The sequence below is a fragment of the Rhagoletis zephyria genome, unplaced genomic scaffold, assembly GCF_001687245.7.
Source record: "Rhagoletis zephyria isolate East Lansing unplaced genomic scaffold, Rhagoletis_zephyria_1.1 Rzeph_scaffold_11210, whole genome shotgun sequence".
In the NCBI taxonomy this organism is placed as follows: Eukaryota; Metazoa; Arthropoda; class Insecta; order Diptera; family Tephritidae; genus Rhagoletis; species Rhagoletis zephyria.
Window position 1 is genome coordinate 1 of NW_016168287.1, and position 14,516 is coordinate 14,516.

Below are 14,516 nucleotides of genomic sequence, written 5' to 3' on the forward strand. Positions count from 1 at the left end.
TACGCTTGCATTGAAAGCGAAGACTCCAATGATTCCACGAATTTCGAGATGGTTGGTACGATTGATGGAGTACAACTGTGAAGTTGTCCATCGCGCTGGGTCACGAATGACTCATGTTGACGCGCTGAGTCGTGCGCCAACCGAATGTGAAACCGTACTCCAAGTCGACGTGTTAGATGACGATTGGTTGCTGACTATGCAATTGCAGGATCCCGATCTACATACGTGACATCATAGCCATTTTGAAATGTTTGAAGCAGTCACCGCAGACCAAGCAACTACAGAAAGATTACAGTATACAGCGTAATCGATTGTATCGACGACGTGGCAACAACCTGCTGTACGTTATTCCCAAGACTGTACGATGGCGCGTCACCAAGTATTGTCACGATGAACTAGGTCATTTTGGTGTGAAGACGACAATGGAGAGAATTCTCCAAAGCTTCTGGTTTCCGCGGATGAGAAAATACGTCTAGACTATATCGCATCATGCATCGACTGCTGTTATAATAAAACGAAAGGAGGTAAGCCTGAGGGTGTGCTACACATCGAACCAACTGAACCGGTTCCGTTTAGACTTTTGCACATTGACCATTTGGGTCCGTTTGTGAAAAGTAAGCGAGGGTACACCTATGTTCTCGCCGTCAGCGATGGCTTCACCAAGTACCTGATTGTGAAAGCCGTGCGCAACACCAAAACTCTGCCTGTGTTGCAAATGTTAAATGAGGTATCCAGTTATTTTGGGCTACCCGCACGAATTGTCACGGACCGTGGCACTGCGTACACTTCGAAGCAATTCGCAAAATATTGCGACGATAATGGTGTTCAGCATATAAAAACCGCTGTTCGCACTCCCCGAGCTAATGGACAGGTGGAGCGTGCGAATCAAATCATCCTGAACTATCTACGAACAACGACAACAGATCCCAGAGACTGGGACGAGCAGCTACGCAAGCTACAATGAGGCGTTAATTCACAGAAAAATGCGACGACCGGATTTAGTCCGAATGAATTAATCTTCGACTTCAAGTTGAATGACATAACGCGTAACCACTTAATAGCTGCCGTAATCGACACCGATGTCAATCAACCCATCACTGAGAAACGAAACTTGGCGTTGACATCCATGCAAGAACAGCGTAACAAGTGGAAAGAACGGTTCGACCGAAAACATAAAGAACCTACCACTTACAGTGTTGATGATCTGGTTGTAGTACAGCATGAGCCTTCTGCAACTGGAGAATCTCGAAAACTTGAGCCGAAGTACCGAGGGCCGTACGTCATTGCTAAAGTTCTTGGTAAAGACCGATATCTGCTACATGATATCGATGGCATGCAAGTGAGTCAGAAAAGGTTCACGTCTGTTTATTCATCTGACAAACTAAAGCTTTGGTGCTCCTCACCTCCTGAACTCGATGGGTATCATGGTGAGAGCGACGACGAAAACGACGAATCAGCGGACATCGGGACGATGTCATTGTCAGGAGAGGCCGAACTGTCAACTGACATGGCAGCGCCCTCCCCTACAACATAAGATGGCAACACCTACCGACGAGCTGTCAAGAAGCGACAGTCGTAATCAGAGAGTATTGTAGCAACCGCGGAGCGCGCCGGTCATAAGATAAAAGCTTGTAATTTAACCTGACATACATTTTCTACTTTGTATTAATATTATTATTAAATAAAACTCGGTTAACCTGACAAAAGTCACACCAATACCAATGCCATACATGTACATGGTTGGGGCGGAAATGCCTCCTAAATGTATGCTTTAATATTGATAGTGAATTAAAGAAACGTGCTAAGCAGCAGTTTAGGAATAAGATGTATGTATGTATGTACATGAATAGATTAGCCTCAAACAAGGATGAAGGATAATTTTGAGTATGGAGAAGAAGAAAGGGATAAATACAGAAATTAAAATAAAAGTAAAGAAACCTAAATATAAAGACAAAGAGGAAGGAAAATTTAAATACCTAACCTAATAACAATGGTGGGGGTGAATATGTAAATGAAGCAAAGAATGGACATATTTAGATCAGGATAAAGGAAAGGATAAAGATGAAGAAGAAGATGAAGACCAAGACGAGGAAGAAGATGAAGATGAATATGAAGATAAGGATAAAGTAATTATCTTAACTTAACCCCTTAACTTAAGTTAACTCACCTCAACTCATCTCACCTCCGCTTAAAAACTTACTCCACCTGAGTTCGCTACACATTAGTTCACCACACCTTAACTCCCCACACCTAAATCCACCACTACTTCACTCTTCACACCTAAATTCACCACACCTTAATTCACCACACCTAAATCCACCACACTGTAATTCACCACACCTTAACTCACCACACCCCAACTTTCTCACCACATCTTTTACTTAGAGTTTACAAAAAAAAATGTTCAAACTTCGAAAATTCATATCATTAAAAAAACACCTACTTGAAATTTCGCAGCTTTTACCAACAACTGGAGGTAATGTACATATAAAAAAAATTTCCAACAAATTTTATAAATTCTTATTGCATTTACAATTTTTTTAATATATAAAAACTATCGTTGATTTTTTGAAATTTTGTTGCGAACGATCCTCCGCATTTTATTTCCTAAAAAATTCATGCTTAAGGCCGGTATGCAGCTCTCAAGAAAAGCAAAAACTCCATATAAAATGACGTACAAGAAATGGCTAAGAAATTTTTTGAGTCAAATTTCCTTAAGGCAGTACGCAGTTCTTAAGAAATTTACTACGCTTTCTACTACGGTTTTCTAAAGTTTTTTGTGAAAAAAGAGCACAAGGCAACCCAGGCTTGCAATAGAAATATATGCCCGTTCCATTATTTCTTGAGGAAAGAGTGAGGCAACAGGCTGTGAGGTATCATAAATGTCAAAATTCCTTTGACACACACGCGAAATAATGGCAATTTTTTCTTGACCGTTTTCTTGAGAGCTGCATACAGGGCTTTAGATAGAAAAAAGTGCAAAAAACCGTCAGCAAAAAAAAAAAAATATTTTAAATCAACGCGATTTCTTAGCCGCTTGAAACTTACACTTTATTCGACTAATGGCGTTTTCTTTTCTACATACAAAAGATGTTGCCCTTTCGTTGCGCTCTCCTTAATATTTGTGCGTAGAGGGCACCCAAAAGGCAACATTTTTCAGTAGAAAAATATTCTAAAAATTTAGATTAATATATTCGAAACTTTGATTCATATACATTAGGGTGGGTCAATTAAAAAAGTTGATTCATATCCTTGCGATTCTGGTACTATGGACCATAACAAACATTTTCGCCCAAGGAACCATACCTCTAAAATCATTTTCGAGCCTGCCAAAATTTTTTGGTAGATATTTTCAAAAATACCAAATAAACGACCTCTTAGATGCATTTCAAAGACAAAAAAATATTATTGAAAATGTGTATACGGGGGTTTTTTGGGTCAGAGAATCCATTTTTCGCATTAATTTTTAATTTTGATCGCCAAAAAATTAAAAAAAAATAAAAAAAATAAAAAATAAAAAAATAAAGCAAAATAAAGAAATAAATATTTTTCCATTATTTTAAATTATTAGAAAGTCAAAGATTTGACTATTTGAGCAATAAGTTCGTCAATTTCCCCCAAAAAAAGTGAAAAATCCAAAAAATTGTTCAAAAACGCACTCTGGTGGCGATCAAAATTAAAAATTAATGCGAAAAATGGATTCTCTGACCCAAAAAACCCCCGTATACACATTTTCAATAATATTTTTTTGTCTTTGAAATGCATCTAAGAGGTCGTTTATTTGGTATTTTTGAAAATATCTACCAAAAAATTTTGGCAGGCTCGAAAATGATTTTAGAGGTATGGTTCCTTGGGCGAAAATGTTTGTTATGGTCCATAGTACCAGAATCGCAAGGATATGAATCAACTTTTTTAATTGACCTACTAATTGACCCACCCTAATATACATATATGGAGGTTTTTGTATTTGAGTTTACCACACAAATAACTCGTTGAAATAAACCAAACAGGCGAATAGTATTTAATAAAATTTTATTTACCTACTAATCTTTTATGCTCAGATTTCAAAAGGATAATTTTAAGTTAGTAATTCGCGTTTGTATTAAGGCAAGCACGTTTAAATCCGATGATAGAGTGCAGAAAAAGAAGGACGGATGAACAATTAGAGTGACGCCAGATTGATTCTTTATTTTGCAATTGGAAAATTAGCGCAGGGTTGCATTTAGTCGGGAAAGTCGAATTGTTGCCACAATGTTCGCGAACATAAAAATGCCGCCACATATATGTAGTTTGGTTAAAGCATAGAGAACATTTTTATAGAAAAAACAACAAGAAAAATTTCACATGAAAAACATTGTGAATATTTAAAATAAAATCAATGTGGTCATTTGTTGGAGTCAAAACTGTACTCAGAAAAAAGTTAGAAGCCACATGGTTGGGTAACCAAGTATAACCAAATCATTTTTTAAGAGAAACATATTAGGTTAGTTCGTCGAAAATCCAGCAAGAATTATTCAACACTCAAAATATCACAGAGTAAGAAAAATTTCTCTCAAATTCTCTCTCATGTTGAGAAGCTTGCAAATTTCTGGACGAACGCAAATTTGTAGGAATAGAATAGTGTAAGTTTCCCTGCCAGCTGGTGTCCACGGTTGCATTTCAAACATAATAAATTTGTATAGAATTTTTAAAATTCTTTCAGATGGACAAAAACAGGATATACATGTATGTATAATTCTTCTTGTTCTGACTTTCTTTAACATATATTTCAATTTCTTTATCGTACTAGCTGTCGGGTTTCTTAAATCGACTCTGGTTGCAATTGCATTCCGATTGGGAATACAATTTTTTTCAGCCGAGTTAAGTTCAAATCATTGGAATTAACTAAATTAATTATCAACAAGTATATATAAATAAGTATACTTCGATTTTTACATTATTTATACAAATTATCGTAGACAAAAATGCAACCATGTGCCACAATCATATGTTTATCGTGATTGTCTAAAATTTTTCCAGCAACAATTTGCAACTTCTCTCAGAAGAACTGTTACTTTTCGCTCTCAGTTTTTAAGTGATGGATAATTTTTTGGTCTGCACGAACGCGATTTGGGCAAAAATCATGATAACTCCTACAAATTCGTACAAAGTTTATGCTCGATGAACAAACCTATTTAGTTGACGTAACTGCACACTTTTCTTAGCGTAAACAAAACTGGCACAAAAGGCAGCATAACGGCTAGTGGCTGATGATTCATTAAGATTTTCTCTAACTTCTTTCGGGGACTTTATCTCCCTTAGCTATATTCTTACTTTTTAGGGTAAAGGCGTGAAGGGATGACTATGCGCCAGCACACAGCTTCAGCCCAATCAACCTGAAACCCTTGTCGCAAATTCCATTCAATCAAAGATTTTGGCAGACTTTTCCTTTGGTACTTGCTCTTCGATTATTGCTGACTGTGGGGAAAGAAGATAGCGCTTGTACCAGTGGCGGATCCAGCGGGGGGGTTTTGGGTGTTAAACTACATGTCAGTCAATGGCGGACGCACGGGGTGTGTTTTAATATGGCGCATATGTATGTATAATATGGAATCTATGTATGAAAACACCCCCCCTGGGTCCGCCACTGACTGACACGCAGTTTAACCCCCAAAATCCCCCCTCTGGATCCGCTCCTGGTTTGTACCGCATCAAAGTTTGGTGGCGGATGCCCCTGACCGGTGTACTCTCGCCTCTCTTGTGATGTTTGGTAGTGGCCGCAATATTTAACGAAAATGTAAGATGTCGATAGATTAGTTGAAAGGTGAACCACAAAGCAAGGCCTGCGAGTAAATCCAGGCAAAAATTACCTGTTGCTTTGCACTAGAAAGTAAAAGATCCCAACACTGCAGCTCTTCTTCACAGACAATAGGTGCGTTCGTTTAAAATCTCCAACAGAAACCAACCAACTGCCAAATTCCGGCGAAATGTCATCTGTTCGCTCACAAGAGAGAAATATCCAAAATAGTACGCGAACAGAAAATTTGCAGAAACTTGCAAGTTAGACAAACAGCTGATATAATTTTTGTTTACATTCAAAAGTGTAAAATTTAAAACGTACGAAAAGTCATCGCAAAGTGTTATACTGACACAGTTTATTGATTAAACAAATAACTACTTATTTCTTACAAGTTTAATTAGTCGCATTTTGTAATTTTTAACTTCCAAACCATCAAATTCAATTTTGTGATTTGCGTAAATGCCAACCAGCTGTTTTTGATCAGCTGTTTTCCTGTTGGCAAATTGCTGTTGGCAAAAATTTTTCCAGCAGAAACCAGCAGCTTCCCCTCAAAATGAAATGTCACTTTGCTCTCTCAATTTCCCCTACTTTGCAAGTTTTTTGCGTACGCGAACGCAAAAACTTGTAAGTTTTGGTTAAACATGAACAATTAACAGCTACGCGAACGAACCTATTACGACGCCCAAAATCCATCTCTGGACCAAAGAAAAACTTTCCTTACTTTAAGGTCGAAAATTTTTCCGAATGAGTAAAAAATTCTCCCGAATGCGTATTTTTTCTTTGGAATGTGTAAAAATGTACACGAAAATATGGAACCGTGGATGTAATCTATCATTTTGAAGGAATCTTGGGCATGAAAAGAAGATAAAACTTCTTTAGTGCTGTTTCGTTCCCATTTTGCTTCATTTTGATTGCTGTTTTTCTTCAATTAAGAGAAGTTTTTTTTTTTTGGGTGTAAAAGAATTCGCAAAATAATAATTTGCACTACGTAGTGCTGGGCTCGTGGTGAAAATCTCAACCAGGAATCACCTAAGCGTTTCAAGAAGTGCGAAGAACTACGTTCTTATGCATTTTTTGGGCTCTACGCACAACTCCTTCAGAGGCTATTTATGTGTATTCTGCTCAACATTTTGCCAATATATATTAGGTTTGTTCCACAAGCCACAAGAGGTGGTTAAACACTTACAAACAGGAGAGGTCACATGTGATAACACGTGCGTAGTAATGTATAACGGCGGTCCCGCAGGTCCAAATACAAGCTACATAAGTCGGAGTTAAGGGTTTAGTACGTAGGCGTACTGTTTCGCAAGTCCAGTATAGTAAGATGTTTAACACTGTCTGTGCGCGGTCCCGAATGAGGTGTACCTTTAGCGAGCAGTATGAATCGTGCATGCCGTCACGTGGTTGGCGGTATCTACGTAAGATCCCCCCTTCGAAAAGACATCCAGGGGCAGTGCTCAAAGCACTTGACTCGGCCACACGCTACTCAAAAACTGGCGGGCTTCCACATATCTCTAAACGGGAGGGCTGAGCAGTTTGCTTCGCACTTGGTATAGGGGTCAGGGCATCGGAACATGCCAGGCACATTCGTTCCACTTTCGCAGTCATCTAGATTTAAGACATGTCACCTGCTACCTGAAAGCTCATTCTAAGGGATCTAGCTTTTGAAACTTGCAGCAAGACGTAACTCATGTGGCCAGAATAGAACGTAAAAAGATAGCTGCAGCCATAGGCCTGCCATCGGCAAGCGGAAGAATAGAGTTTAGGGTTTCCACACAATGACTTCCGCAGGAGCTGCACACACCTACCTTTTAGTTAATGCTCGGCTGTTATGTGGCAATTTTGAACTTGAAAGTGCTATTAGCGTTAATATTTAGTGTAAATTTTTAATTCAGATATTTGGGCACCATTGCTGTGGCATATTTTTGGGATGTAATAGGACTGTAAACCCTATCTAGCGGTGACCTGAGTGTCCATATAATCCCTAACCTGGTTCATTATCACTTTATGCTCGCAAATTTAGACTGCTTCTAATTTAATTTATTCGTTCGCTTTTTCCTTACAGCAGCAATATGTCTTCCCCCATGAGCAATTGCGGTGGTCCGATGACTTCACCACTCACACCATCGTTGGCCTCCGTCCGCCTACGTGCTCTTCATGGGTATGCTTGCGGCACTTCTGCGTTCGCAATGCGATATCGAGGATCCCTGTGATCGTGCCACTACGAGGGTAAGCCAACTAGAAAATACGTAAATAAATAAAAGTTAATAAATAACAAAAATATAATTCACTTAATAAATCTAAAATATCTGCAAGTTTTTCAATACGTTTCGTTCGGAACCCGCCAGTGAATACGATTTTGTTTGTGATTGGTGGCGGTACTGCTGGTTCGGTTGCGGATGCGCGTCTCTCTGAAGTGCCGCATTGGAAAGCGTTGCTCGTCGAAGCGGGTAAGTTTCAAGAATTTTTAGTTTCTTTGTCTATTTAAATATATGCAAAAGTTCATAAATGAAATCCAAGCTTTATAAGATTCTAATAAACCTCATAGCCGGTCGGTGTAGCATTGGATCAACCAAAATTTAGGTAATAATGGGATTTTTGATGCTATTTTCTTAAATTTTCAAAGATTGGCTTAAGAAAAACTTGAATAACTTGGACCAAAGCTGTTCCGATTTAGACTTGTGAGTTATTATTAGAAAGTAATTTTCTCATCCTTTTTATTTCTTTGCAAAAAAACTCAGTCACGTCCAAATTTTTAGTTACATATATCAACACATCTTAATTCAACTTGGAATGACGGTTGTTTATCCAATCTTCGAAAAAATTTAATAAACGGCGACAAAAATCTCGCTGTTATAATTCCGTTAAAAAAAAAAATAATATTTTTATGCAGATTTTTTAAGCTTAAACTGCTTTGTCATCTAAGGGCCGAATTCACAGTGATTAGTTAAACCATTGAATAACTCAGTGAGAGGGGAGACCGGTATGTTCGCATGTATGTATTTATATAAAAAAAAAAAAATATTTATTGGTTCAAAAATGGTGGGTAGGCACTGTGGCCAATGGCAAAGTTCGTTTGCCACCTCTGCATGGTTGTAAGTCATGCAGAGTCCGCAAAATGCTCCGGAAGCAGTGTCCGGAGGATGCATCCGACTAGGCAGAGCATACTTTGAAGTGCCATCTAATTAGAACTTAAGAAAGTTCAATTACATGGCAGTTGAGAAGTGCATGTGCAAAAATTTCCTAAATTGCATAAAGGAAATTTTTGCACATGCAGCAGTACATAGCACGTATTTAGGCGCCTGGTGTTAGCAGACGCGCCTAAACACCATTGTCAACTTAACCACCAACAAGAGTTTAATTATGAATTTATATTCAGAGTCACATAGTTAACTATGGAAATTCGTATCGCCTGAAAATATACAAATTCTTAAAATCAATACTTTTCTATTCAAATTTGAAATTCGTTCCACAAAAAAAAAAAATTATTTCACAAGAGTTTAACTATGGGGGCATGCTGGTTTAAACTTTTGTTAACTGAGCGTTGTGAATATGAAAATCAATAGTTAAATCTTATCAGTGGTTAACTACGCACTGTGAACTTGGCCCTAAGAGGATTTTTTTCAAACAATTCTTTAAGAAGCTATTTTTATTCATAAAAAACTCAATTTTTTAATGTTTTGACATAGAATACGTCTTACGTTTCGATATGGAGGCTATGCTCAAATGTTGTAGTTGTAATTTTTAGAGCTTCACATAAACGCTTATTGCACGAGAACTAATAAAGCGATCTCAAAGAAAAGTGTGGCGCTTCAAAGACAAAATTCCAAACCGATCGAAAAATTCATTTTTGTAAGTAACCAATTTGGTTAAGAAGGAAGTTGTGAATTGAAAATATTTTGCAGAGGGTTGCCTTCTTGTTACAAAGATAGATTCAATATAAGCAATTTGTTAAATAAATTTCTTCAATATGAATATAAATCAAAATTGCTTTGAAGAAACTTTGCAATGTAGGAGGGTTGCCACCTGATTTTATAATTAAATGTAATTCAAATTACGAGTATTAGATAATATAAATATGTATCACAATACAAAAGTCAGACAAAAAGGGTTTAACGAGGTTTTGGTTTGAAAAAATTTGAGCAGGATTGCCATCTGTTCAAAAATATTGCCGTCAAACAAAGGAGTAGGATGACGAAATGTTTAGTTTGAGCATTTATAATATTGAAGATGGTTTCCACCTGTGTAAAAGTTAAACTCAAATTATTTAATAAGTCAAATGAAATTTAAATTGGCATGGTTTAAAAATGTTGTTTTTTTGAACTTTATTTAAGAGGGTTGCCATATGTTTTAGAAATTAATTTCAACTTCAAATAAGGGAATTAAATACACAATTTAAATATGTATCGCAATATGTGTGTCAGTCGAAAAAGCTCTAACAATGTTTCGGTTTTAAAATATTTTGAATAGGGTTGCCACCTGTTTTAAAATAAGAATTTAATTAAAGTATGCATAAGTTAAATGAAATATTAAAATATGACGTAAAAACGAAGGTGGAGGGTTGCCACCTATTTAAAAAGGTAAGCTCAAATAATTTAATAATTTGAATCGATTATTAAAAATATGGGTATAAAATAAAAGGTGATATTTCTGAACTGTATTTAGGAGCGTTGCAACGTATTAACACAAACAAAACAAAATTGGTTTGTGATATTTCATGTACCGTTTTTAACTTGAATGTGATCTTAATAATATCACGTATTCTACGTTTAAGTTTAGCGGCTGAGGCTCCGACACTGCCCGAATGTCAAAACAAAGGCGCTGGACTGACTTTTTTTTATTGGAAAATGCTGATCAATCAAACAAATCCTTCTGCTAGCCCTGCGTAGGAAAACAACCCACGCCACCCATTAAAGCTTAGGGATTTAACCACTTAGATTAAGAGCTTGATGTAGTTTACCGCCCAAACAAGGCGTTGCCTAACCCAACAGCTCACTTAAGGTGCGCTCCATTAAAGAGGGTTCTATTAAAATTTCATCTGAGCAGCATCTGCTCTGTCCTTAAAAAATCTTAAACGACTAAAATCATATTAATGATAAACAAAGTTTTAGTTCTCTACCCTCTAAAATTGCTTTAATTGCAGTTAAGCCATTCCTGTTAATATTATTCATCGGAAAATTTTCATAAATGTGGCTAGTGAGGCATTTTTCTTTTTTTTTGTACTTTACCTGGCAAAGGCGCCGCAGAGCATTCCACTTTATTTATTTAATTAAAATAAATAAGTAAAACCATAGACAATGGATGCGATCAAAAAGTTCGGTTATATTTGTTGACTAAGTAGAGCAATAAAACCGTTTTGATATTAAATATTTAATGTACCTTAGGCTACGAAATGTTGACGCGATTATATGCTTCACCTGTGTAATCATTCACAATTTGATGTTAAACATAAACTAACTGATACTAGTTTGCACATGAGCAAATACATACATATCTACGTTGGGATAACAAAGGTTACATGATCTGTATTAGGAGATAAAGTACAAAAACTAATTAACTATAACTTTCTAAGTATTACCTAAGATGGAACATTTTTGAATAAAAGGCCTTCCGAGTATTGCAACTTTCGTCAGTCTATTTCCAAGTTCCTGAAGTGAGATTGGTTATTGCTCTGAAACCCGCCCGTTTCTGTGAAAAACTAAATTCTGGTAAGCTTTGAAGCATTTTATCATAGATTTTTTATTTAAGTATATATTAAATTTTTGGAAAATTACAAATTTGTTTTACCACAAACTGCTTTGAAATTCTCGGCAATGCACTATGGCCAAAAAGGCCTGTTTTTCTGGCCAAAATCAGTGACGGCTAAAACAAGTAACTTTTAAGCAAAAAACAAACCCGACTTTAATTGTCATACTATGTAAAATTTAAGAGTACCCTTAATTTCTCGGATCTAAAACATATTAGTATGGGACCACCTCTGAGCTACCATCTTTCCTTAAAAAAAAAAAAAGAATTATAGAAATCGGTCCAATGTTGTGTGGTAACGTACTTACATAAAAACAAATATGCCGACGAATTGATAACTCTCTCATTTTTTTGAAGTCGATTAATAAGTACTGTATGATTTAAAACAAAAAACATGAGTTTTCTATTGATAAGCATATTTTTTCCGACACTTTTGTAAAAAAAAAAATATTAGTCCTTGACAACTGAGCGGTCTAAATGGGTCACTTTTTAATATGTAGTTTTATTTAAAAAAGTTTGTATGAAGTTTTGTTAGAATATTCGTATGAAAGAAAAAATGTCACTTAGTTACAAGAGCCATTTTTGTGGTCGCAATTTTTGAAAAATGTTACCAGATTACACTAATTTCAATTTAAAAGTTGAAAATTTTGATTTTCTTAATTTGCGTACTGAAAAGTAGAAATGAGCAACATTTGCAGCAAGCATTGAGAGAGTGCAATCAAAATTTAAAGAGATATCCAAAATATTAAATAAATTAAGTCCAAACTGAAAATTTTACTTTTTACTACCTATAAAGTATCCTGTCACAAAAGACTTACGCCACGAACTTGCTGTCCTTTCGCATTGCCTACAATGGTCCTTAATTTTTCAGGTACGAAAGTATCTATTTTCTACAACAATTGTTGATAAAATCTTGCGAAAATTTAAAGAAAATATGAAAATTTACTTGAAAGCAACCAAACAGTCAACAACGCTGAAGAAGAGTCGTACATACATATGTAACACACTAGTAAGTGGTAAAAGGCCTATTTTTTATTTACAAAAAGTGAACTTGGCACAAACAATTTAAGCTAATGTTTACATAAATACTCATTTACAATCAAATATTACGCAAGCAGCCAATGCAGTGAACAATGAAATAAAAATAAAAATAAAACTCCTCGTTGCCTTTGCGGTTAACGAAAGTCACAGCGCCAACAAAAATGATTTGAATGGCTACAATGCTACCGGTTTCATGCAAGGACAGATGGCTTCTCGTAATGGCATACGTTTTAGTGCTGCACGCGCATTCTTGCGTCCCGCACGCTACCGTGAGAATCTTCATATTCTACTTAACACCACTGCTTCCAGAGTGCTCTTCCAAACGAACAGTACAATCGTTAATGGTGTTGAATTGATCGATACGAATAACCGCACTCTTACGGTATCCGTAAGGAAAGAGGTAGTCGTTAGCGCAGGCGTGGTTCCGTTACACTCGCTTCCAACGATCCTCTTGATGCTCCACTCTTTGTCGGAAACTATTTAACCGAGGATCATGATGTCAAAACGCTTGTTGAAGCCATCAAGTTCGTCATACGTTTGTCGGAAACGCCAGCGCTTCAAAAGTTCACCTTCACGCTGAATAAGACCCCAGTAACACAATGTGCATCGATCGACTTCGGCACCGATGAGTACTGGGAGTGCGCTGTACGCTATCGCACCGGTGCCGAGAACCATCAAGCGGGCTCCTGTAAAATGGGTCCAGCAAACGATACCTTGGCTGTGGTGGACAATGAGTTGCGCGTGTATGGCGTGCAGGGTCTTCGTATTATGGACACATCCATTATGCCAGTCGTAATTTCGGGCAATACTTTTGCGCCTGCTGTAATGATCGCCGACAAGGGTATCGATCACATAAAGCGTGCATGGGGCATCGAAAGTGGTGCCACTAAGAGGCGCCACTCACGTTCAGTGTTGTCAGAATTTTTACAGCAATCCAGCTAAATGCACAAAAAAAAGAGCTAAAAACAGCTAGTACATAAATAAATAAATTTTTTTGCTAAAAAAAGCTAAAAAAGTAAAGGCAATAAATTCAAATGTTTTATTAATTTTTTTCACAAAAAGCAGCAAACAGGTTGGTACATATTTCTTATATCCAATAACACATTAAAGGTTATTTGCATGATACAAAAAAGGTATTTCAATAAAAAACTTTTTTATTAAAAAAGCTAATTTTTGACAATTGCTCAATCGGAAAATGGATGAGATTTTTTAAGTATAATCGGTACCAACAGGAATATTTTCTGTGGTACTCAGAATTTCTATAGGGTTGCCACCTGTATAAAAAATTATATAATCCGCACCGTTCATTGGATTGCAAAAATTAGGTTTCAAATGAAAGGGCTTGGCCTCTAGATGATCAAAAGTGTATTACTCTATGATTAGGGTTGCCACCTTTTTAAAAATTATAGGATATTCACCGTTTGGTGGACTAAAAACTGAAGTATCAAGTGAAAGGACATAGTCTCTGTATGTGCAATAAGCTTATATTTTTTGTTTGAGTGGGGTTGCCACCTATTTAAAAATTACTACCTTGTGTATGTACATATGTATGTATGTATAATACGTTAGGACATTGTTAATTAGTGACATCAGATGTGCACAGTTCATTCAATTTAAAAAAATGGGGTGTGAAATGAAAAGGCTTGGCCTCAGAGTTGCAGTAAGGTTTTATTCTTCGAAGAGGGTTGCAACCTGTGCGAAAGGGTAGGGTTGTCAACTGTTTAAAAATTCAAAGAACCCACCCTCCGTTGGATTAAAAAGTGAGGTACGCCACGTACACCAGAGTAACACTCTTTTCAGCTCATTTTTCCTATAAAAGGTCTTTGCGTATTTTCATTTGGCTACTCATTAATTCTTTATTTATCGATCGATTTTCGTCATTAGTAATTTGATTTCATTGTAACAGAAGTGCAAAAATTTGGTACAGAGCCTGTTATTTTTTAAATTTTTC

The 14,516-nt window shown here is 36.6% G+C and overlaps 1 protein-coding gene and 1 pseudogene across 1 annotated transcript; both read left to right on the forward strand.

Annotated features, from left to right (window-relative positions):
• The first annotated feature begins 106 nt into the window (after positions 1-106).
• LOC108376920 (uncharacterized) lies at positions 107-7,726 on the forward strand. The gene is made up of 4 exons (XM_017633183.1): positions 107-225; positions 577-950; positions 1,062-1,353; positions 7,675-7,726. The coding sequence occupies exons 1-4, from the start codon at positions 107-109 to the stop codon at positions 7,724-7,726; spliced, it is 837 nt and encodes a 278-aa protein (XP_017488672.1).
• A 29-nt stretch (positions 7,727-7,755) lies between these two features.
• LOC108376921 (glucose dehydrogenase [FAD, quinone]-like) lies at positions 7,756-13,507 on the forward strand (annotated as a pseudogene).
• The last annotated feature ends 1,009 nt before the right edge of the window (positions 13,508-14,516 follow it).